The sequence below is a fragment of the Euphorbia lathyris genome, chromosome 2 (genome assembly GCF_963576675.1).
Source record: "Euphorbia lathyris chromosome 2, ddEupLath1.1, whole genome shotgun sequence".
In the NCBI taxonomy this organism is placed as follows: Eukaryota; Viridiplantae; Streptophyta; class Magnoliopsida; order Malpighiales; family Euphorbiaceae; genus Euphorbia; species Euphorbia lathyris.
Genome location: NC_088911.1, coordinates 48,967,572 through 48,985,884, shown reverse-complemented (window position 1 = coordinate 48,985,884; position 18,313 = coordinate 48,967,572). Strand labels below are relative to the sequence as shown.

Genomic DNA, 18,313 nt, shown 5'->3' with positions numbered 1-18,313 from the left:
GAAATGAGGGCAAGGTTGGAATTTAGATAATGAAATGTGTTAGTTTTGGTGAGTTTTTCAAAAGGAGTTAGAAAAAAAAACTAACACCTTAAAAGGTGCTAGTTTTGTAATTGTCCTTAAATGGTACAATTAAAAATTAAGAGTTTGACGCTGACAAACTGAGACATCAGTTATTTTTTTAAAAAAAAGTAATTTCATTTTTTTACGGTTTTAAATAAATTTAAATAAAATATTTTTAACTTTAATTTGTTTTAAAGAAGTGTCTAATATACACAAAACACAAGATAATTATATATATATATATATATATATATTATACACATTTTATGTACATTTGAAATAATAGGATTCATTACTAAAAAGAATTTCACTAACGATGTCAAAAAAATTCAAACTTTTAAGGTTAGATCTTTTACAACGTAGAGATAAAGTTATATACTTAGAATTGAAGAAATTAATGGCAACATATCAAAATAAATGAAGAAACAGGAACTGATCATTACAAGTTTCCTCTGGTTAATAAATGAAGAAACTGGGACTGATCATCACAATTTTCCTCTGGTTAAAAAAATTGAAATCCATTTATTATCATCATAAACTTATAAAAATGATTTGAAAATTATAGGTCTTGGCATACCGAAAAACAAAACTTGTGTCCCCAAGCACATAGGAATTGCCCTGCACATGCAAATGCAACAATTTTGCCCCCAAAATATGAGAAGAATCGGTGTTCTATACAAAAATTATGCTCAAAACAAAATCATTGATAGGCTCGAATGGGACGCCCGTCTTCGCTACCATTTTATTTTTGACTGTATTTTTTGAAACCCTCTGTTAGGTAGACATGTTTGAGTCCCTTCATGGAAGAGCAACTTTTACTTCTTTCCTGTCTGCTCCAAATGACTGCAGAAACCAACAAAATTATGAAAAAGAATAATAAGTACTCCACACCACATTCCTAACCCATCAAACTCTAAAAAATAACATCTCTAATTATCAAAAAAAAAAAAAAAAATCTCTTAACTCCTGCCAACTAAATGTTGCAAAAGCCGTTGATAATTAAGGTAATATAATCATTTCACATATTTGTCTAATTCTGTACCCATGATTCAAAAATACAATAATCACACAACATTTTGACCTAATAATCCATGAACAAACAAGGATGGGAGCTTTGGAAGATTGAGTGATACTCCCGACCAATGAATTCACGACACATATCATGTCCATGTACTGGTATTCAAAACGATTTTCATTGGTTAGGAGTATTACTCCGGGAGTGCTGTAAAATTTCTAGCTTTGTTGACATTCAGCGTCCTAAATGGAAAAACCAATGCAAGTAAAAGAAGTATAGAATACAAGTGAATATATACCTCAGTCCCAAGACCTTTCACATATATATTTGTAAAAAGTTCTGATGGTTCTGGCATTGGACTTTCCTGCAAGCACAATTAAGGAAAAAAAATGGAAAGACGCATCAGAAAAGCAATGATTACAGGATGAAATAAAGCACACTTCAAGAGAGAGATTGAGAGAGAGAGAGAATAAGAAATATCATTCAACAGACGTGCATACGAAAATCTGAGAACTATGCTTACTTTTGCTTGTGCAATTGCATCATCAACTGACTTTCTTATTTCTTTCTCCATGTCCTGGAAAAAAAGGAGAAATATACACTTAGTTTTCTCAATAATCCTCCATGACAACCGCATTTTGAAAATCTTCATATTTAGAACCTTCTACAAGCACCAAAAAGATAAAGGGACATACAGCAGGGAAAAAGAAAAATCATGATGGTGCAGAATTTATATACATAACCAACTTGATCAAATTACCTTTAGCTCTTTCTCAGTAGCTAGGTCATGAGCTAGTACTAATTTTCTGATTCGTTCAACTGGATCACGTTCCTGAAGATCATAGGATAAAGTAATGTATTTGTAGAATATACATATTGAATAATTATTTGCTTTGGAGAACAGAAATAACATGCAATAACCTGTCTCACGCCACTAATCTCATCCCGAGTACGGTAGGTGCTTCCAGGATCAGACATGGAGTGACCATGATACCTGTAGGTATCCATTTCAAGAATCTAACACAAGCATGAAAAGAAAATTACTCAACATATATCAACCTTTGCAACTCATTGAAGATAAGAAGTTTCCAAGCACAGAGTAGTTTGATTCATATTTCAGTACAAGACATCCACATAAAAGATGAAAATTTGATGAAATCAAATAAATTTTAGACAACCAATTCAATGAAATTCTGCAAATTATTTTCTTTCAATATTTAAAATTTTTTAAGTCGTATTTGAATCAAACGAGGGGATATGGATGTGATGTTATTTTAAGTTCTTTCAGTTTTTAGTTTACCAAGTAAAAATTGTGAACGATAAATTATCTGGCCCAGATTAATACATCCAAATTTATATATGTAAGCATTTCCAACCCCCTTATAAGTTACTTTTATTGCCCACATTCATCAATCTAATAAATGAACTTCTAAAATTAATTACATAGTATCTTATACAAATAATTTGCAACATGATATTCATTTTGTCATTTAGCTCCAGTCATTACCTAATTCTAGTTGAAAAATCAACAGGCTAACAAAATCATATATATTGCCTCCAAAAGTTAAGATCAAATAGACATACTATGTTTGCTACTATCACATATTTAACTTTCTTTGTAATCAGATATTTTTCCACATCCATCAAATTTGTCCACTAGTATTTTGAATCTTTCCTCCATAGGTTGTGAAACAAAAGCTATAAAGCCTAAATTTTCAGCAGTGACTCCAATATTTGACGGACAATTGACACGTGCTATATATTAAAATATATGCCAACTACAAATTACACGATGTCCTATAAACAGGCATAAAATGCAGTTGCTTGATGAAATAAAACTCACAATTGGACCGTTCTTCAAGGCGTACTCCTTTGCAAATTTGCATGCTTGTTTCACGGCAAAAGCATCCATGCCATCTACCTGTTTCAAAAGTAAACAAACAGATTAAAAAGTTAGAAAATTTGACAAAATCACAAGCCAACCATATTAGGCTGATATCTGTACCAAATTTATACAGCAGAAAGGAGTGAAACCAAACAAGAACATATATAAAAATATAAACTATCTCCAGGCAATTAAGCCCAACTGCTTCTTACTGGTCAACTATTTGTTTCTAGTTTCCATCCTCAAAATTGAATGGGACAAGCATGTCATAAATGAGGTGCAAGAAGCACCAATAAATCTCACTAGATAATAATCCTTGAAATGCAATTTAATTTATTAAGAATGTACAATGTAATTCTCTGATCAAGGTTACTAAATTTGGACAAATACACAGAGCCCATGAACATAGACTGCCAAATGTCAACTATGGAAACAATAATGTAATCATGTAAGTAACCTATGTAATTCATCACCACAAGCTGCCTGTTTATGCAAACGAAGTCATCAAGCAAAGGCCATAACATTTCAACAGTTAACCACAATATTACTTTAAAAGTTTTATCATTTCATAATTCATTCATTATAGAGGACTCCTAGAATGCAAATGAATTTGTCATTTTTGGCTCATATCAAGCCTCATTATTGATTTATCTGCGAGTGTTGCATGGGAGTAACCAGTAGTAAGGGCAACCTTCCTACAATTCCAACAACGGGGAACTTCAAGAAAGATGGCTGGTCCTTTACTAAGGACGGCAATAACCTTGAGAATAACTTCAAGAAAGATGGTTGGTGCTTTACTAAGGAGAACAATAACCTTTACAATTAGTTCTACTCCAACATAACTAAATGCAGAATTTCATTTCTTTTAAGCCTCTGGCTAAAACCTTTTCTTCATTAACATGCAAGATTCACATGAAATGTATTGAAACAATCCACAAATATTACCTTGTTCAATCCCTAAACATTCATATCCAGAATCTAACCAAGAGAAAAAATAAGTTAAAGGCAAGATATCAACAAAACAAGAGCAACTTGAAGGTAAGGGAAGACAGTAAGAATTTGAATTCAATCATAAAATGCAAGAGGTATTATTTTTATAATCGCCATTGCTTTCAGATACACAAATTCCAGTTTTCCACAATGCTTTCCATGCGCAGAGGACAATTTAATATTTAAACCACAAGGAGCATATATTTTCCGCTGAAGAACAAGACAATCACAGCCACCAACTTGATTAATTTATACAGAAACAACACAATCATAATATCTCGTTTCCATACAAATGACTACAAACAGATATTGTAAAAAGCAGCAATAAGAAGATTAATTCAAACCTTCAACCCAGGAACATAATCCCCACGCTTGTAGTAAGACGGACTCTTAGCTGCCCTCCATTCTGCTGTCCCCATACCATCTATACACAGAGCATTGAAATTGAAAAGGATTAAGAAAAAGAAACCAAATTAAACGATAGGGAGAAAAAAATCAAAGGAAAAAGATATTCCAATCCTTACAGTGATTATTCTCACAGACCAGAATTACGGGTAGATCCCAAAGAGCAGAAATATTAAGAGCCTCAAATAATTGCCCCTGATTGGCGGCACCATCTCCATAGAGCGCAAATGTCACTGTATCCTCCTTTTTGTACTTCTGGGCAAAAGCCAATCCACATCCTAGCGGCACCTGAGCCCCCACGATTCCATGTCCTCCGTAAAACCCTGAATCCTTCTTGTAGAAATGCATAGACCCACCCTTTCCTCTCGAACAACCCTTCTGGCGTCCCATAAGCTCCGAAAAGACCTCCAGAAGCGTCCCACCGCGCCCTAAAAACGTACAGTGATCTCGGTATGCCGTTATGATGCAGTCTTTCTTTGTAATAGCAGCTTCCATTCCGACAGCCACCGCTTCCTGACCATCATAGAGATGGCAGAAACCGCGAATGAGCTTGGCCTTGTAGAGAGAGTCGGCAGCGATTTCCATTCTCCGCATGGTAGCCATGTCGCGGAAGAAGGAAAGAAGCTCTTGGGAATTGGTGTCGACCTTGCGAGACGGAGCCTCGCAATTGTGAGAAGTGAAGGGAACGGAGGTCTCAATAGTGAGGGGGTCGGTGGAGGTGGAGATCGGACGGCGGAGGGTTGCGGTGAGGGTGGAAAGAGGTTTAAGAAGGTGAGATCTAGAAGAGGAAGTAAGATGAGAGAGAGCCATAGCTAGTACGGACGGCGGAGGAATTCCGATCAGAGGATCTGGATTACAGAGAGGATACCAGAGGGTTTAGTCAGAGACGGTGGGTATGGCCTGAGAAAAGTATAAAATGGCTGAATTGAGCTATGAATCGTCGCTTGGAAATTATTATTTTTATTATTAACTTTCCAGATATGATATTCCCGTACAGTTAAAAGCCTTCCTTCTGGCTGCTCGACCAATTTTACTCCTAATTACTTGGATTGCATTTTGCAGTGATGTAGGGTCTGCTTGAGGTTAGTGAAGATTAATTAAAGGAAGATTATTTTTATAACTTTATTTGGAAAAGAAATTTAAATGGAGGTTATTTTCCTAATCTTGCTTAATCTTGCTTGAGAAGAGGTTTAAGTTTAAATGAAGATTGACAAGGGTTAAATGAAGGTTCAAAAACCTTCAATTTTAGTCCCATCAAATTGGTGGGATCTGGAGGTTCTCTAACCTCCCTTCCCTTCCCCCCCTTTAATTAACATCCCCTCCCTTCCCTTCCCATCTCTTCCCATCCCTTTAATGAACCTTACGAAACTTTCATCCAAGCAGATCCATAGGGGCGAGGGAATATTTATTTATTTATTTTTAAGCAGTGGTAATGTATAAATCTTCCAATTTCCCAATTTTAGGTATGATAAATTTATATTCGGGACGCGTCTCTTTACCTACTATTTGTTGTTGTTGTTGTTTGCTGTTACGACTTGTTGTTTCTTGTATGCTGTTGAAAAAAAAACTGTTTTTCCAAAAAAACATAGATTATTTGAGACTGTTTTTTATATATAAAAGGCAAACAGAAGATCACTAACCTCATACCTAAAACTCCAATTTTTGAAGTGAAAAAATAATCAAGAGCATGAAAATGATCAACCAAATACTCCCTTAGAGAAAAAAAAAGGCATAGTTGCTTTCGTGACTTCCTCCTCCTCCAAATTTACTGTTGCATCCACCGGATCCTTATGACCATACTAGCTTTGGCTCCCCCAACACACCTTCTTCTCCGCGATCCTATAGAGATACAGTGAGTGACAATGGACGTATTGTGACTGATCATGTCCACAAGATCTTGTGGCACTAAGGATAATGGAAGTACAATTCATTGATAACAATCACCTTAAATCGAGAATTTATTTTACCCTTAAGTTTGGTGAGAAATTATCTCAACCATGGAAGGAGTCATTGATTGTCAAATTATTTGAACGTAATATGGACTTCATCACTTTGAATAAACGAGCTTTGGAACTTTAGAAACCATTAACATGAGATAGATGAGATGGACTTTGGCCACAGATTCCACTTTGTTCAACTTAACAACATGGATGATCGAGAAAGAGTGATGAGTGATGGTCATTGGATTGTCCAGGGTCACTATTTAACGGTTAGTATGTGGTTATCAAATTTTGTTGCCCATATACCCCCGTGGACTCTACTATGGGTTGAGTATGTTTTCCATCTTTGCTAATGCAATGTTATGATGAGGATGCTCTCTTAGTTATTGTCAATACCATCAGGAAAGTTGTTTGTGTATATAAAAATATTGCATCAACTTCTATAGGTTCTTTTTCTCAAGTTTGTGTTGAAGTTGACTTAGTGGTTCCTTTGGTTGCTCAATTTTAGATTGGGGATGAGATGTTCTGTGTTGAATATGAGAGACTTCATATTTCATGTACTAGGTGTGGTTGTTACGATCATACCAAAGGTTATTGTATTATCATATTTGTTGCTTTTACTCTAGAACGAAATACGACTAATAAAGTTACTATGGTGGATCAATTTGCGAAGGTTCTCTTTTTGTTAACCACATTGAGAAGACTGTGGACAATATTACGGTGGATCATGTGGACTATGACCCTTGGATGATGGTGCCACGATGTAAGTACATGCCAATGAATAAATAGGTGAGAAATTTTGGCCCTGATCCAAGTAAAGAGGGTGAACTTCCTCGGGTAGTCACTAATTCGGAGATACATTAAGCAAATGTTGTTGTTGAAATGACTATTTGGGAAAGCAACCACAATAAGAAGAATCTACGATGTTATTTTGAATTTGTGTCAACGAGAGGACATTGGGGTATGGCAGGTCAAGGTTGTGTTCCCATTCAAGGTTGATATTACTAATCATAATATTTTTATTTCGGATCTTCAAGCAAGCTGATGTCCCTAGCAGATTATAGAGAAAGATGGTATGATCCCATCGAAGTCTAACTCTTTAGATACTAGGGAAGGTGGGGCTAGGAGTAAATATATTCACGTTGATTTTGAAATCGCTTGGATATAAATATGGTGTCCATCCAATGTGTGGATTCGGTGGCTCTATAGATTGTCTTCCACTATTGATATGAATATGGATATGGATGATAATTTGAAGGAGTAAGAAGTTGCTCCTATTAATTAGCTCCATCGGCTTAGTGTGTTTATGGTTAACTTTTTATTTTTCTCTTATGACGAATTTTATCATGTGGAATGTTTTTGGTGCAGGGGATTGTTCCTTTTCCGGACAATGAATCATCTTATTTGTAGTTTTGATCTGTCTTTGACTGCTTTCCTTAAGCTCCGACTTCCTCCTTATTAGTCCCCCCAACTCTCGCAAATTAATCGACATGAGTCTTGCATAACATCCTTATTAGTCCCCCTAACTATTGCAAGTTCTCAAAATGTCAAGTCCCCTCATACCGAATCCCGAGTACTCCAATCTAACTGGAATTGATAAGCACAACATACTATCTTTCTCATCCTATTGAATGATAAACATGACCCCTGGGGACATGTAATATCAAACAAATACAAACATGCCCACGTGACACTTATGAAGCCCGAGTCTCTACCCGGAAAAAAGGAACATGTGCAACCATCATAGAGAATCCACTCTTAATTCGATCTAGTCCTAGGGTCTAGACCCGGGAGGTCTCCAAATAACCAGTCAAGGATCGGTTCGTTATAGCAATCGTGTCCGATCTTGTGAATCATGGGCCAAGTAGGTTTGAGAGATATCACACTCTGTTACACGTTCACTTATAAATAGAGGACACATAACACGACCTTCTCCATAGCCTATAACCACCTCTCACAACTAGGTCACAATATAAAAAGAGTAAAACACTATCTAAGGTACACTACTTTATTTATTCATTGAGCTTACATTACAATTTTAATTTAGTGTTACGACCATCATCAAGTTTTCCACAAAACTGACTTAGTTATCAGAACGGATTAATTGGACTTTGGCTCCCTCTTTAACATTGTTTTTTCTTATTAGAAGTTTACGAGAAGATTGTTATAAAAAAAAAAGGAAGTTTACGGAAAGATTTACTAGATTCAACCACATCACCGAAATTTATTAGGTTTATTTACTAAAGGTAGTAAATTTGATAAATTTTTTTAGGGTAATTAATTTATTAGTCCCTATATTTTGACAAAACACACTGTTTAGTCCCTGTATTTTCAAAAACACACACTAAAGTCCCTAACGTTTTTCTCGGTGAACTGTTTAGTCCCTAATGTTTTTCTTGGTGAACTGTTTAGTCCCTGCCGTTAGACTCTCATGAAGATTCTGTTAGTCAATTTGGATTTGTGTTCTTCTTTTCCTTTATTTTGCTTTCCTTTAAACTCTAATGCATCTGAAATCAACTTTGAGTGTTCTTGTTCTTCTTAATCGTTCAAATTCGTAAGCGTTGAGTCTGTTCTTTTTATTGTTCTCCATGCAAATAACTTCTTCTTCTAAATTGGATTACTCTTCTGAAGTTTGAAGGTAAATAGTAAAGGGTAATTTAGTCATTTCCGAAGTCATAAACGGTAAAAAATGTAACAAACAGACGGAAGGACTAAACAGTTCACTGAGAAAAAGGTTAGGGACCTTACCATGTGTTTTTGAAAATACAGGGACTAAACAGTGTGTTTTGTCAAAATATAGGGACTAATAAATTAATACCCATTTTTTTAATATAAATGTTACAATCTGCTTTTAGAATTAAAACATTTTACTAGTCAAATCTATAAAAGTAATCAAACTTCAAATTTAGAATTTTACACCAAAATCTCTTCAGCAATATGTATTTGAATTAAAGAAGATGTAAATAACAAAATAAAACTAAAAATAAAGAAGACGCTGCAAAACGATGTCGAATAAATGGATCTTTATGTTATCACCCAAATTATAGAAACCCAATAAATACACAAAAAGCAAAACAATATATTATCTCTCCCGCCATGAACACTCTCCCCATCCTCTCCCCTTCCATCTCCTCCTTCAGGCGCTCTTTGTTTCCCCTCTTCAGCATACCATCTTCAAACCTAGGCTTTTTCTGCCTCAAGCCCCTACTTCTCCCTCCTTTCTCTTCCCCTCGATTTCCAATCTCCTTCAACTCTCCAAGATCTCCCATCCCTTTCGAGTCCCAGCTCTCTGATGTCGAAGATGAAGTAGAAGAAGAAGAAGAAGACGACGACGACGAAGAAGAAGCTGCTGAAGAATATGATTACTTCCCCGAAGTCATTTCGGACGGAACCGACGAGGAATCTGAAATATTGGCGGACGGTAGACTAGATGAAGTACTAACATTTAGCAAGGAATCCAAGTGGCAGAGAGTTGATAAAATACGCAAAGAAGTTAAATTGTTCGGAAGTGATATAATAGATGTTGACGAACTCGCTTCCGTCTACGATTTTCGAATCGATAAGTTTCAGGTTTGGCTTATCCTAATGGCTTAAAAGATGATTTGCTTTTCTTTATAGATTTGTTATTTGCATTCTTTTGGGGTCTTTCGACAGCGATTGGCCATAGAAGCCTTTTTGAATGGCTCTTCGGTTGTGGTTTCGGCGCCTACAAGTAGTGGAAAAACGTTGATAGCTGAAGCTGCAGCAGTTGCCACGGTAGCCAGAGGAAAGAGGATATTTTATACCACTCCGCTTAAGGCTTTATCGAATCAAAAGTTTCGTGATTTTCGGTTAGTAATTATCATTTCGCTAAGAGCTGTGGATATATGAAGGGGATTTCACAAGATAATATATTGTTCTTTTTTTAACCCACCTTATAGAGAGACATTCGGGGATGAAAATGTCGGCCTTCTCACAGGAGATTCTGCTGTCAATAAAGATGCGCAAGTTTTGATAATGACAACGGAAATTTTGCGAAATATGTTATATCAGAGGTATTTAGAATGTAGTTAACTAAACAACCATTTGGTAGTATAAATGTACACAGTTAAAACAAGGAGCATTTCCTTGCCATGTATAAATGAAAGTTGATTTTTTGGTTGCAATAATTCATCTAGGTGCTGTAAAGTTTGCTGTCTCTATTAGGTTTTTGATAGTCTTACTTGAAATATAAATAAAAGTTGCTTTTTTGTGCATCAGAAAACATGTTATCCTTCTTTGATGAAGTGAAAATGTCCTTACTTCTATTATGATTCTTGTACTTTTATGTTTAATGCGTTGATGTAAGTTTGGACATGGTGATTAATCTTCTCATCCAGCATTGGAATGGTTTCTTCCGGGAGTGGGCTTTTCCACGTTGATGTGATTGTTCTGGATGAAGTTCATTTTCTTAGTGACATTTCTCGGGGTACCGTGTGGGAGGAGATAGTAAGTAGTATAATTTATTACATAGGATCTGTTTGAAGCCCAAATTTTCACCAAAATGACTATGTTATTGAACATTTTTAGGTCATTTATTGCCCTAAAGAGGTTCAGTTAATATGTTTATCTGCTACTGTGAAGAATCCAGACGAGCTTGCTGGATGGATTAGTGAGGTGTGTTATTCTCTATTCTCGTTTTACTTTTCATTTTTTCTCTGAATGATCGATCATTCTACTTTGCTTGAAATTGTGCCAAATGTGGCTGATGCACATTTAGCCTATCAGATTTTTGACCTTTATCTATATTCTCCATTTTGTCAATTTCCTGTTTACAAATATGGGGGAATAAGTGTAAGCCTTTACATTTGATTAAATTATAACATTGTCAGATTCTTCTTTTGTATTTTACCTCCTGTAGAGTTTTTCAAGATCAGTCTTTCAATGGACTGTCCTTCCACTTATTTAGTAAGCATGAAATGCTAAGGTTCTTCACCACAATAGGTTTAACTACTTCTCTGGATTGATTAGACTAGACCCTGGATATTTGAATTTAATTTTTCTTATGACATTAATGACCATGTAATCATGATTTTTGTGCATAATCATTGAAGAACTGGAGTTACTGGACTATCACAATACTAGCTGGAGTTCCTAACACCTGACTTTACTTTTGTTCTGTCCAACTAATATTTAGATAGTTGTTGAATATGTTAGATTATATTACTTCTTCCGTTTTATTTTATTTTTTCTCTATATGGTGCTTTATAAGGAGAGGGCGAGCCTTGGCGCAACGGTAAACGTTGTTGTCGTGTGACCTGGGTTCGAGTCTTAGGAGCAGCCTCTTGCCAAATAAATTGGCAGGGGAAGGCTTGCTCCAGTACACCCTTGTGGTGGGACCCTCCCCGGATCCTCGCTCAGCGGGGACGCGTAATGCACCGGGCCGCCCTTTATGGTGCTTTATAAGGATTATCCCCGGAGGAGTGTGAGCACTGCTGCCTTTTGTCCCAGGATAGATCCTGTTAATTTTATTTTTTTTTCCCGAATAAATGGGGATATGAAGTGGAGTTTTTTTTTTTTTATACTTGTAAGTTATAAAAGAAGATCCCTGATGTTATGAGTTTACAAAGGGAGTTATCAGTAATTTCTATTGCCTTAACATGTTATTGCTAACCTGCAAAGGGGGTTATCTGTTCTTTTAAAGCCATTTGGACAAGTTATAAAACAGAGATACTAAGTTTAAACAAATTCTTGTGTTTGTTTGGAAGCTTGTAGGCTATAGTTGTTAATTCATAGGAGAGAAAGGAAAGTGTATTTGTTTATTGTATCCATTCAAAGTGGACATACACGCTCAAATTGCCCTCCCTTTTTCTCATACGGTGAACTACTCAAAATCAGTCAATAAGTATTTCGTTCTTTTTAGATAAAAAAGATGTGATTCATCCACCCAGCAACTAATGTTAAAAAAATATAAAAAAAGAAGTCCAACAATTGGCATGGCAATTGGATATCTTTTTGAGTGTGTTGCTTCTAAAGAGTGGTATTACTTACCTTCTTTAATTATGAAAATAATCGACAGAACTTGCTTTATTCTGCTATTATTAAAATTGAGGTTTTACCATTCTTATGATATCTGTTAAATCCAGCTCGTCAGTATTGTCAGCCTTGGGTTCTGAAATTATTAGTATTGGTCATCCTTAATCGATGTTGATTCACTTTTCATGGGTGGAAAGATTGATTTTTAGTTTGAGTTTCCTTTTAGGTTCACGGTAAAACACAATTGGTGACATCATCAAAGCGTCCAGTTCCATTGACTTGGCACTTCTCCACGAAGAGATCTTTGTCCTCACTTCTTGATGAGAAAGGAAAGCAAATGAACAGGTTTTTCCATCACCCTTGTTATTTTCCACGAGAACATTTTATATCATCCATAAAACATTTTATTAAGTTACCACATGATTTTAGTACTGAGGGAGTAAGTACTTTATGTACTCTGGGCGATTACAGCTTATACTAGTGGAGGTCTCATATTTCTACAATAAATAAATAGGGTAATTACACCCATAGCCCCTCAACTTTGGCATTACTTCCTTTATGGCCCCTGAACTTCAAACCAGACATAAGCTTTGCCTTTTACTAACATAGTTAGTAAATGCGCTTGGCGCACTATGGCGCAAGGGGGTTCTGGAGCCTTGAGGCATGGCACACGACGATGCTGCTTTCCTGAGCGACACAAGGCGCATTAGCAAAATAACATTTATAGAACTATAAATGACAATATTTAAATTATGAGAAATGATAAATCCTAAAATCAAAATTCAATATATACTAAACCATGACAATATGCTTGATCATAAATAAATTCTAAATGCAATAAACCTCATATTCTAAATCTAAAATTCAATTGCTCAACCAAGTAGTAAATTCCAAATCGACTAATAGTTAATTCTCATCAAAACCTGTTCAAGCTGGCTGTTCTTGAAAGTTGAAATCTTTTGTAGTTTGTTCTTCAAATTTAAACGTATGCTTTGTTTCTCTGATTCTGAATTCTCCCCTTGACTGCTTTATGTTTCACGTTTTCTTTCTCTTAGATACTTCTCTGCTACTTTTTCTCTTTACATAGTTGTTTTGTCTTGTGTGAATGTCTCTTGCTCTTCCAATTCTAACTTGTATTTTCTGTTCTTTTTTTTTGGACCCTTATAAGTGTCTAATCCAAGGGTGGATATTGGACCTACATTAAAAATTTAAAACCCCTCCTAGAAATATACTTGTCACAGAGGCGCACCATGGCACGCCTCTGATCTCTGTTCCTTGGCGCAGAATGGCACGGATTGCGCGTGTCAGGGTAACAGCGCCCACCATTTTGATGGTATAGTGCTAGGCCTGTTGCCATGTGGCCATGCGCCTTTGCCGCACCTCAGGCGCACCATAAACAACTATGTTTACTAACATAAAAGTCCCTTATGAAAGGAAACAACCTCAAAATGACCGTCGTCAACCACAAAATGAAAAAAATTCAAGAATTAAAGTTGTTTAGAACCACATTACCCATGGAACCACATTTTAAATTTTCCAAATCACTATTTTCGGAGCTTTCTCTCTCTCAACAACCACTTTCTTTCTCCTAACCAAACATCTAAATCACCTCATAACCAAAAAGTTCAAGAATTAAGTTGCTTAGAGTATCATTTCCATCAGCTCAACGATAGAGGCTATCTGCTATTGGAGTGGTCAAAGGTTAAGAGACTTTTATGTTAAGGGCTATCTGTGATTAAGGACCTTTTTCCTCCTATGTGTGATCACTTATGTTGTAATTGATTAGAAACTTATTGAATTATTACAGGGGTCTTGATTATCTGATTCATATTGCGGGTATGCTGTAATGGGAGGAACAGTTGGTTAGAGATTTTAGCAGACATATAAACTAAGCTCAGGTTTTAGCACTGTGATGGATCACACTTTAAACTAGTCCGAGGCTCATTCTCTTGTGTTGCATCCTTTAACTTAGCTAATTATACGATCGGTGGACATATCAATCAATTCGAGAGAATCTGCTGCATGAAGTATCTGTGCCTGGATTGGAATTTACATTTCTTCTAATTCTCTCCTGCCTTCTATGTAGATAGGGGTTTATATTGTTTTCCCCCCTATCTCTAACTAACATCAATTCTCATTTCGTTATTTTTCAAATTTGAACAGGAAGCTCTCCCTCAATTATTTACAACTTTCTTCTGGAGTTAAACCTTATAAAGATAATGGTCCTAGAAGAAGAAGTTCGCAACAACGTTGGACTGACATGAGAAGTAATAATATTGCTCGCATGTCTGGAGAACCTCTCTCAAAGAATGACATAGGCAGAATCCGCCGTTCACTGGTAAGGACCTCTGCCATTGGTTCTTTTGTTATGCTTGACATGCCAGTTCCACTAGTTTGTAATGTGCTTATCCACAATAAACTCCACTTTTCAGATACCACAAGTGATTGATACATTAACGCAGCTTAAGCTAAGGGATATGTTGCCAGCAATTTGGTTTATTTTTAATAGGAGAGGATGTGATGCAGCCGTGAAGTACCTTGAAGGTTACAAGCTATTAGATGAGTGTGAGATGAGTGAGGTTGAACTGGCTTTGAAGAGGTTCAGTATTCAGAATCCTGATGCTGTCAGGGAGATTGCTGTTAAAGGACTCTTGAATGGGGTAGCTGCACATCATGCTGGCTGCCTCCCCCTATGGAAATCATTTACTGAGGAACTGTTTCAAAGAGGACTGATTAAGGTTGTGTTTGCTACAGAAACACTTGCTGCTGGAATGAACATGCCTGCTAGAACAGCGGTCATATCATCTCTTAGTAAGAGGACTAGTAGTGGACGTATCCAATTAACCCCAAATGAACTGCTTCAAATGGCTGGACGAGCTGGACGTAGAGGCATTGATGAAAGGGGCCACGTGGTACTGATTCAGAGTCCAAATGAAGGTGCTGAAGCGTGCTGCAAGCTCCTGTTTGCTGGACTAGAACCTCTTGTTTCTCAGTTTACAGCTTCATATGGTATGGTGTTAAATCTTCTTGCTGGTGCAAAAGTCACTCGCATATCAAATGAATCTGATAACATGAAAGTTCTTAGGGGAGGTAGAACTTTGGAAGAGGCAAAGAAATTAGTTGAGCGAAGTTTTGGGACATATATTGGGAGCAATGTGATGCTTGCTTCGAAAGAGGAGCTTGCTAAAATACAGAAAGAGATTGAAAAACTTACATCAGAAATCAGTGATGATGCTATAGATAGAAAAAGCACAGAAATACTGTCTGACGCTGCATACAAGGAGATTGCAGAATTGCAGGAACAATTGAGGGAAGAAAAACGCTTGCGAACAGAACTACGAAGAGTAATGGATGTTAAGAGGTTGGCTGCACTTAAACTTCTACTTAAGGAGTTGGGAAATGAGCTCTTGCCCTTTTTGTGCTTACAGTACAAAGATTCTGAGGGAGTTGATCATTTAGTTACTGCTGTTTATTTAGGGAAGGCAGATTTGGAGGAAGTTGAACATTTAATTCCTGCTGTTTCTGCCAGTGATTCGTTAGCAACAAATGCCGTAATATCTGAGTCAATTGCTAGTGAAGTTGAAACGATTGAAGATATTGAACCATCATACTATGTTGCTCTTGGTTCAGATAACTCATGGTATATTTTTACAGAAAAATGGGTTAAAACTATTTACAAGACGGGATTTCCCAATGTGGCTTTGACGCAAGGGGATGCTTTGCCTCATGAAGTTATGCGGAAGCTACTTGGTAGGGAGGAGAAGCAATGGGAAAAGCTCGCTGATTCTGAACTTGGTGGCTTATCATGCATGGAAGGTTCTCTAGAAACATGGTCTTGGAGTTTAAATGTACCAGTTTTAAATAGTCTCTCTGAGAATGATGAAGTATTTCATACGTCACAAGCCTACCATGACGCTGTAGAACATTACAAGGGACAAAGAACCAAAGTTGCACGTTTGAAGAAAAAGATTTCACGTACGGAAGGCTTTAGAGAATATAAAAAGATCTTAGATTGGAAGAATTTTACTGTGGATAAGATTAAACGCCTGAAGATTAGATCGAACCGTTTAGCCAGTCGAATTGAGGAAATCGAACCATCTGGTTGGAAGGAATTCTTGAAAATCAGTAATGTGGTACATGAAATTAGGGCACTGGATATCAATACACAGGTAATATTTCCGCTTGGTGAAACCGCAGCTGCCATTCGTGGAGAAAACGAACTATGGCTGGCCATGGTTCTACGAAATAGAATCATACGGGATTTAAAACCTGCACAACTAGCTGCTGTCTGCGCAAGTGTAGTTTCTGAAGGGATCAAAGTTCGAGCCTGGGAAAATAATAACTTCATATATGAAGCTTCTACTGAAGTGATCAATACTATTGGCAAATTAGAGGAGCAGAGAAACTCTCTTCTGCAACTACAGGAAAAACATGGCGTGGAGGTATCATGCTTTTTGGATAGCCATTTTTCAGGTATGGTTGAAGCCTGGGCTTCTGGACTTACATGGAAGGAAATAATGATGGATTGTGCTATGGATGATGGAGATCTAGCTCGACTAATAAGACGAACAATAGATCTACTAGCTCAGATTCCTAAATTGCCTGATATTGACCCATTGCTACAAAGTAATGCCAGAACTGCCTTTGACATCATGGACCGTCCACCTATAAGTGAACTCACTGGATAAATTGTTTATTGCTGTAAATAGGTGATTGATTGTAAGGATTTTGTATTGATAAAGCATCCATTGAATGCAGTTTCACTAGTGATTATCTTGTAACTGTATATAATTCAAAAGTCTTTTGGTATAGAACCAGACCCCTACTTATTCAAATTAAAACTGATGGAATGTTTTTTTTTTGATCAAACTTCCTAGTCTGCTTCAAAATCAAAGGTTTGATATAGTAATGGACATGTTAATGCATAATGCACAAAATACTACAAGCCTTGGCAGTTGACGTTTACAGAAAGAGGCAAGTAAATTCTACTGTTTTTAAATCAATTGCGTGCTCATGATCCATATCCATGACGATCTTGGTTTTTATTTTGATTTACCATACCACCCTATTGGCTGCTGTTTCTTTTTTCATGACAAGTGCCTGTTTCATATGATAATAAATTAATGCCTTAATACATCATTTGCCCCCTGAACTTTCAAAGTGTCCCGATAGCCCCCTCAACTTGTATAAAATGTTCAGTTAGTCCCTTAAACTTGCGTAAAATGTAATCAATTGATCACTCGGTTGCAAACAAGTAAATTAAATGCGGAAGATGTATTCCACGCATCTTAGAATGTTACTACATAATTCAAATATAGATTAAAAAGGAAGTTATTACTTGCTCAACTATAAAACTTGTTTTCTCTAATATTAGAACATCATACCTCGATCTTGGTCGTTTTCCTTTTTTAAGAGTCGTGCAATACATCTTCCGCATTTAACTTACTTTTTTTGCAACCAAGTTACCAATTATTACATTTTGCGTAAGTTCAGAAGACTAATTGAACATTTTATGCAAGTTGAGGAGGCTATCGAGACATTTTGAAAGTTCAGGGGGCCAATTAAACTTTTTGGACAAGTTCAGGGACAAATGATATATTAAGCCTAAACTAATCATGTACTCAATATATCAATCATAATAAGATACATAAATAATCTCGAATATTTCATCTCTACTATAAAAAAATTCCTTAGTGGAAGATGGAAAACATTACCCTGTTTGTCATGACAAGTGCTTATTGGTTCTCTTTGAAACTTTAGTGTACTGATTGATCAATCAAGATTGATATATCTGTTATTAATCCGCTGTATTAAAGGCCAAGTCTAAATGGATCTCTTTACGGATTCAGAAGCTTCTCATTCTCTACACCGACTTACAATCATAGCAGCGCAAGTGAACCTCTAAAGATCAAGTTAAGAATCGAGCTCTTAGGCCAGATGCAATATTTGGTACGGTGAGCTTGGACTGCTACTTAGACGGCTTTCAAGCCTATTCTCTCGACTTGACCGATTAAGCAACTTTCA

General features: G+C 36.4%; 2 protein-coding genes across 2 annotated transcripts; one reads left to right on the top strand and one right to left on the bottom strand.

Moving 5' to 3' along the window:
• Nucleotides 1-559: 559 nt before the first annotated feature.
• On the bottom strand, nt 560-5,367 carry LOC136218117 (pyruvate dehydrogenase E1 component subunit alpha-1, mitochondrial). Its single transcript, XM_066004872.1, has 8 exons — nt 4,475-5,367; nt 4,295-4,374; nt 2,919-2,996; nt 1,997-2,092; nt 1,836-1,907; nt 1,599-1,652; nt 1,374-1,439; nt 560-903 (listed from the first exon to the last, which is right to left on the bottom strand). The coding sequence occupies exons 1-8, from the start codon at nt 5,163-5,165 to the stop codon at nt 859-861; spliced, it is 1,182 nt and encodes a 393-aa protein (XP_065860944.1). The 5' UTR covers nt 5,166-5,367; the 3' UTR covers nt 560-858.
• Nucleotides 5,368-9,359: 3,992 nt separating this feature from the next.
• On the top strand, nt 9,360-17,151 carry LOC136218116 (DExH-box ATP-dependent RNA helicase DExH15 chloroplastic). The gene is made up of 8 exons (XM_066004871.1): nt 9,360-9,865; nt 9,950-10,125; nt 10,216-10,329; nt 10,654-10,762; nt 10,844-10,930; nt 12,516-12,634; nt 14,453-14,627; nt 14,722-17,151. Exons 1-8 carry the CDS (start codon nt 9,392-9,394, stop codon nt 16,975-16,977), a joined length of 3,510 nt encoding a protein of 1,169 aa, XP_065860943.1. The 5' UTR covers nt 9,360-9,391; the 3' UTR covers nt 16,978-17,151.
• The last annotated feature ends 1,162 nt before the right edge of the window (nt 17,152-18,313 follow it).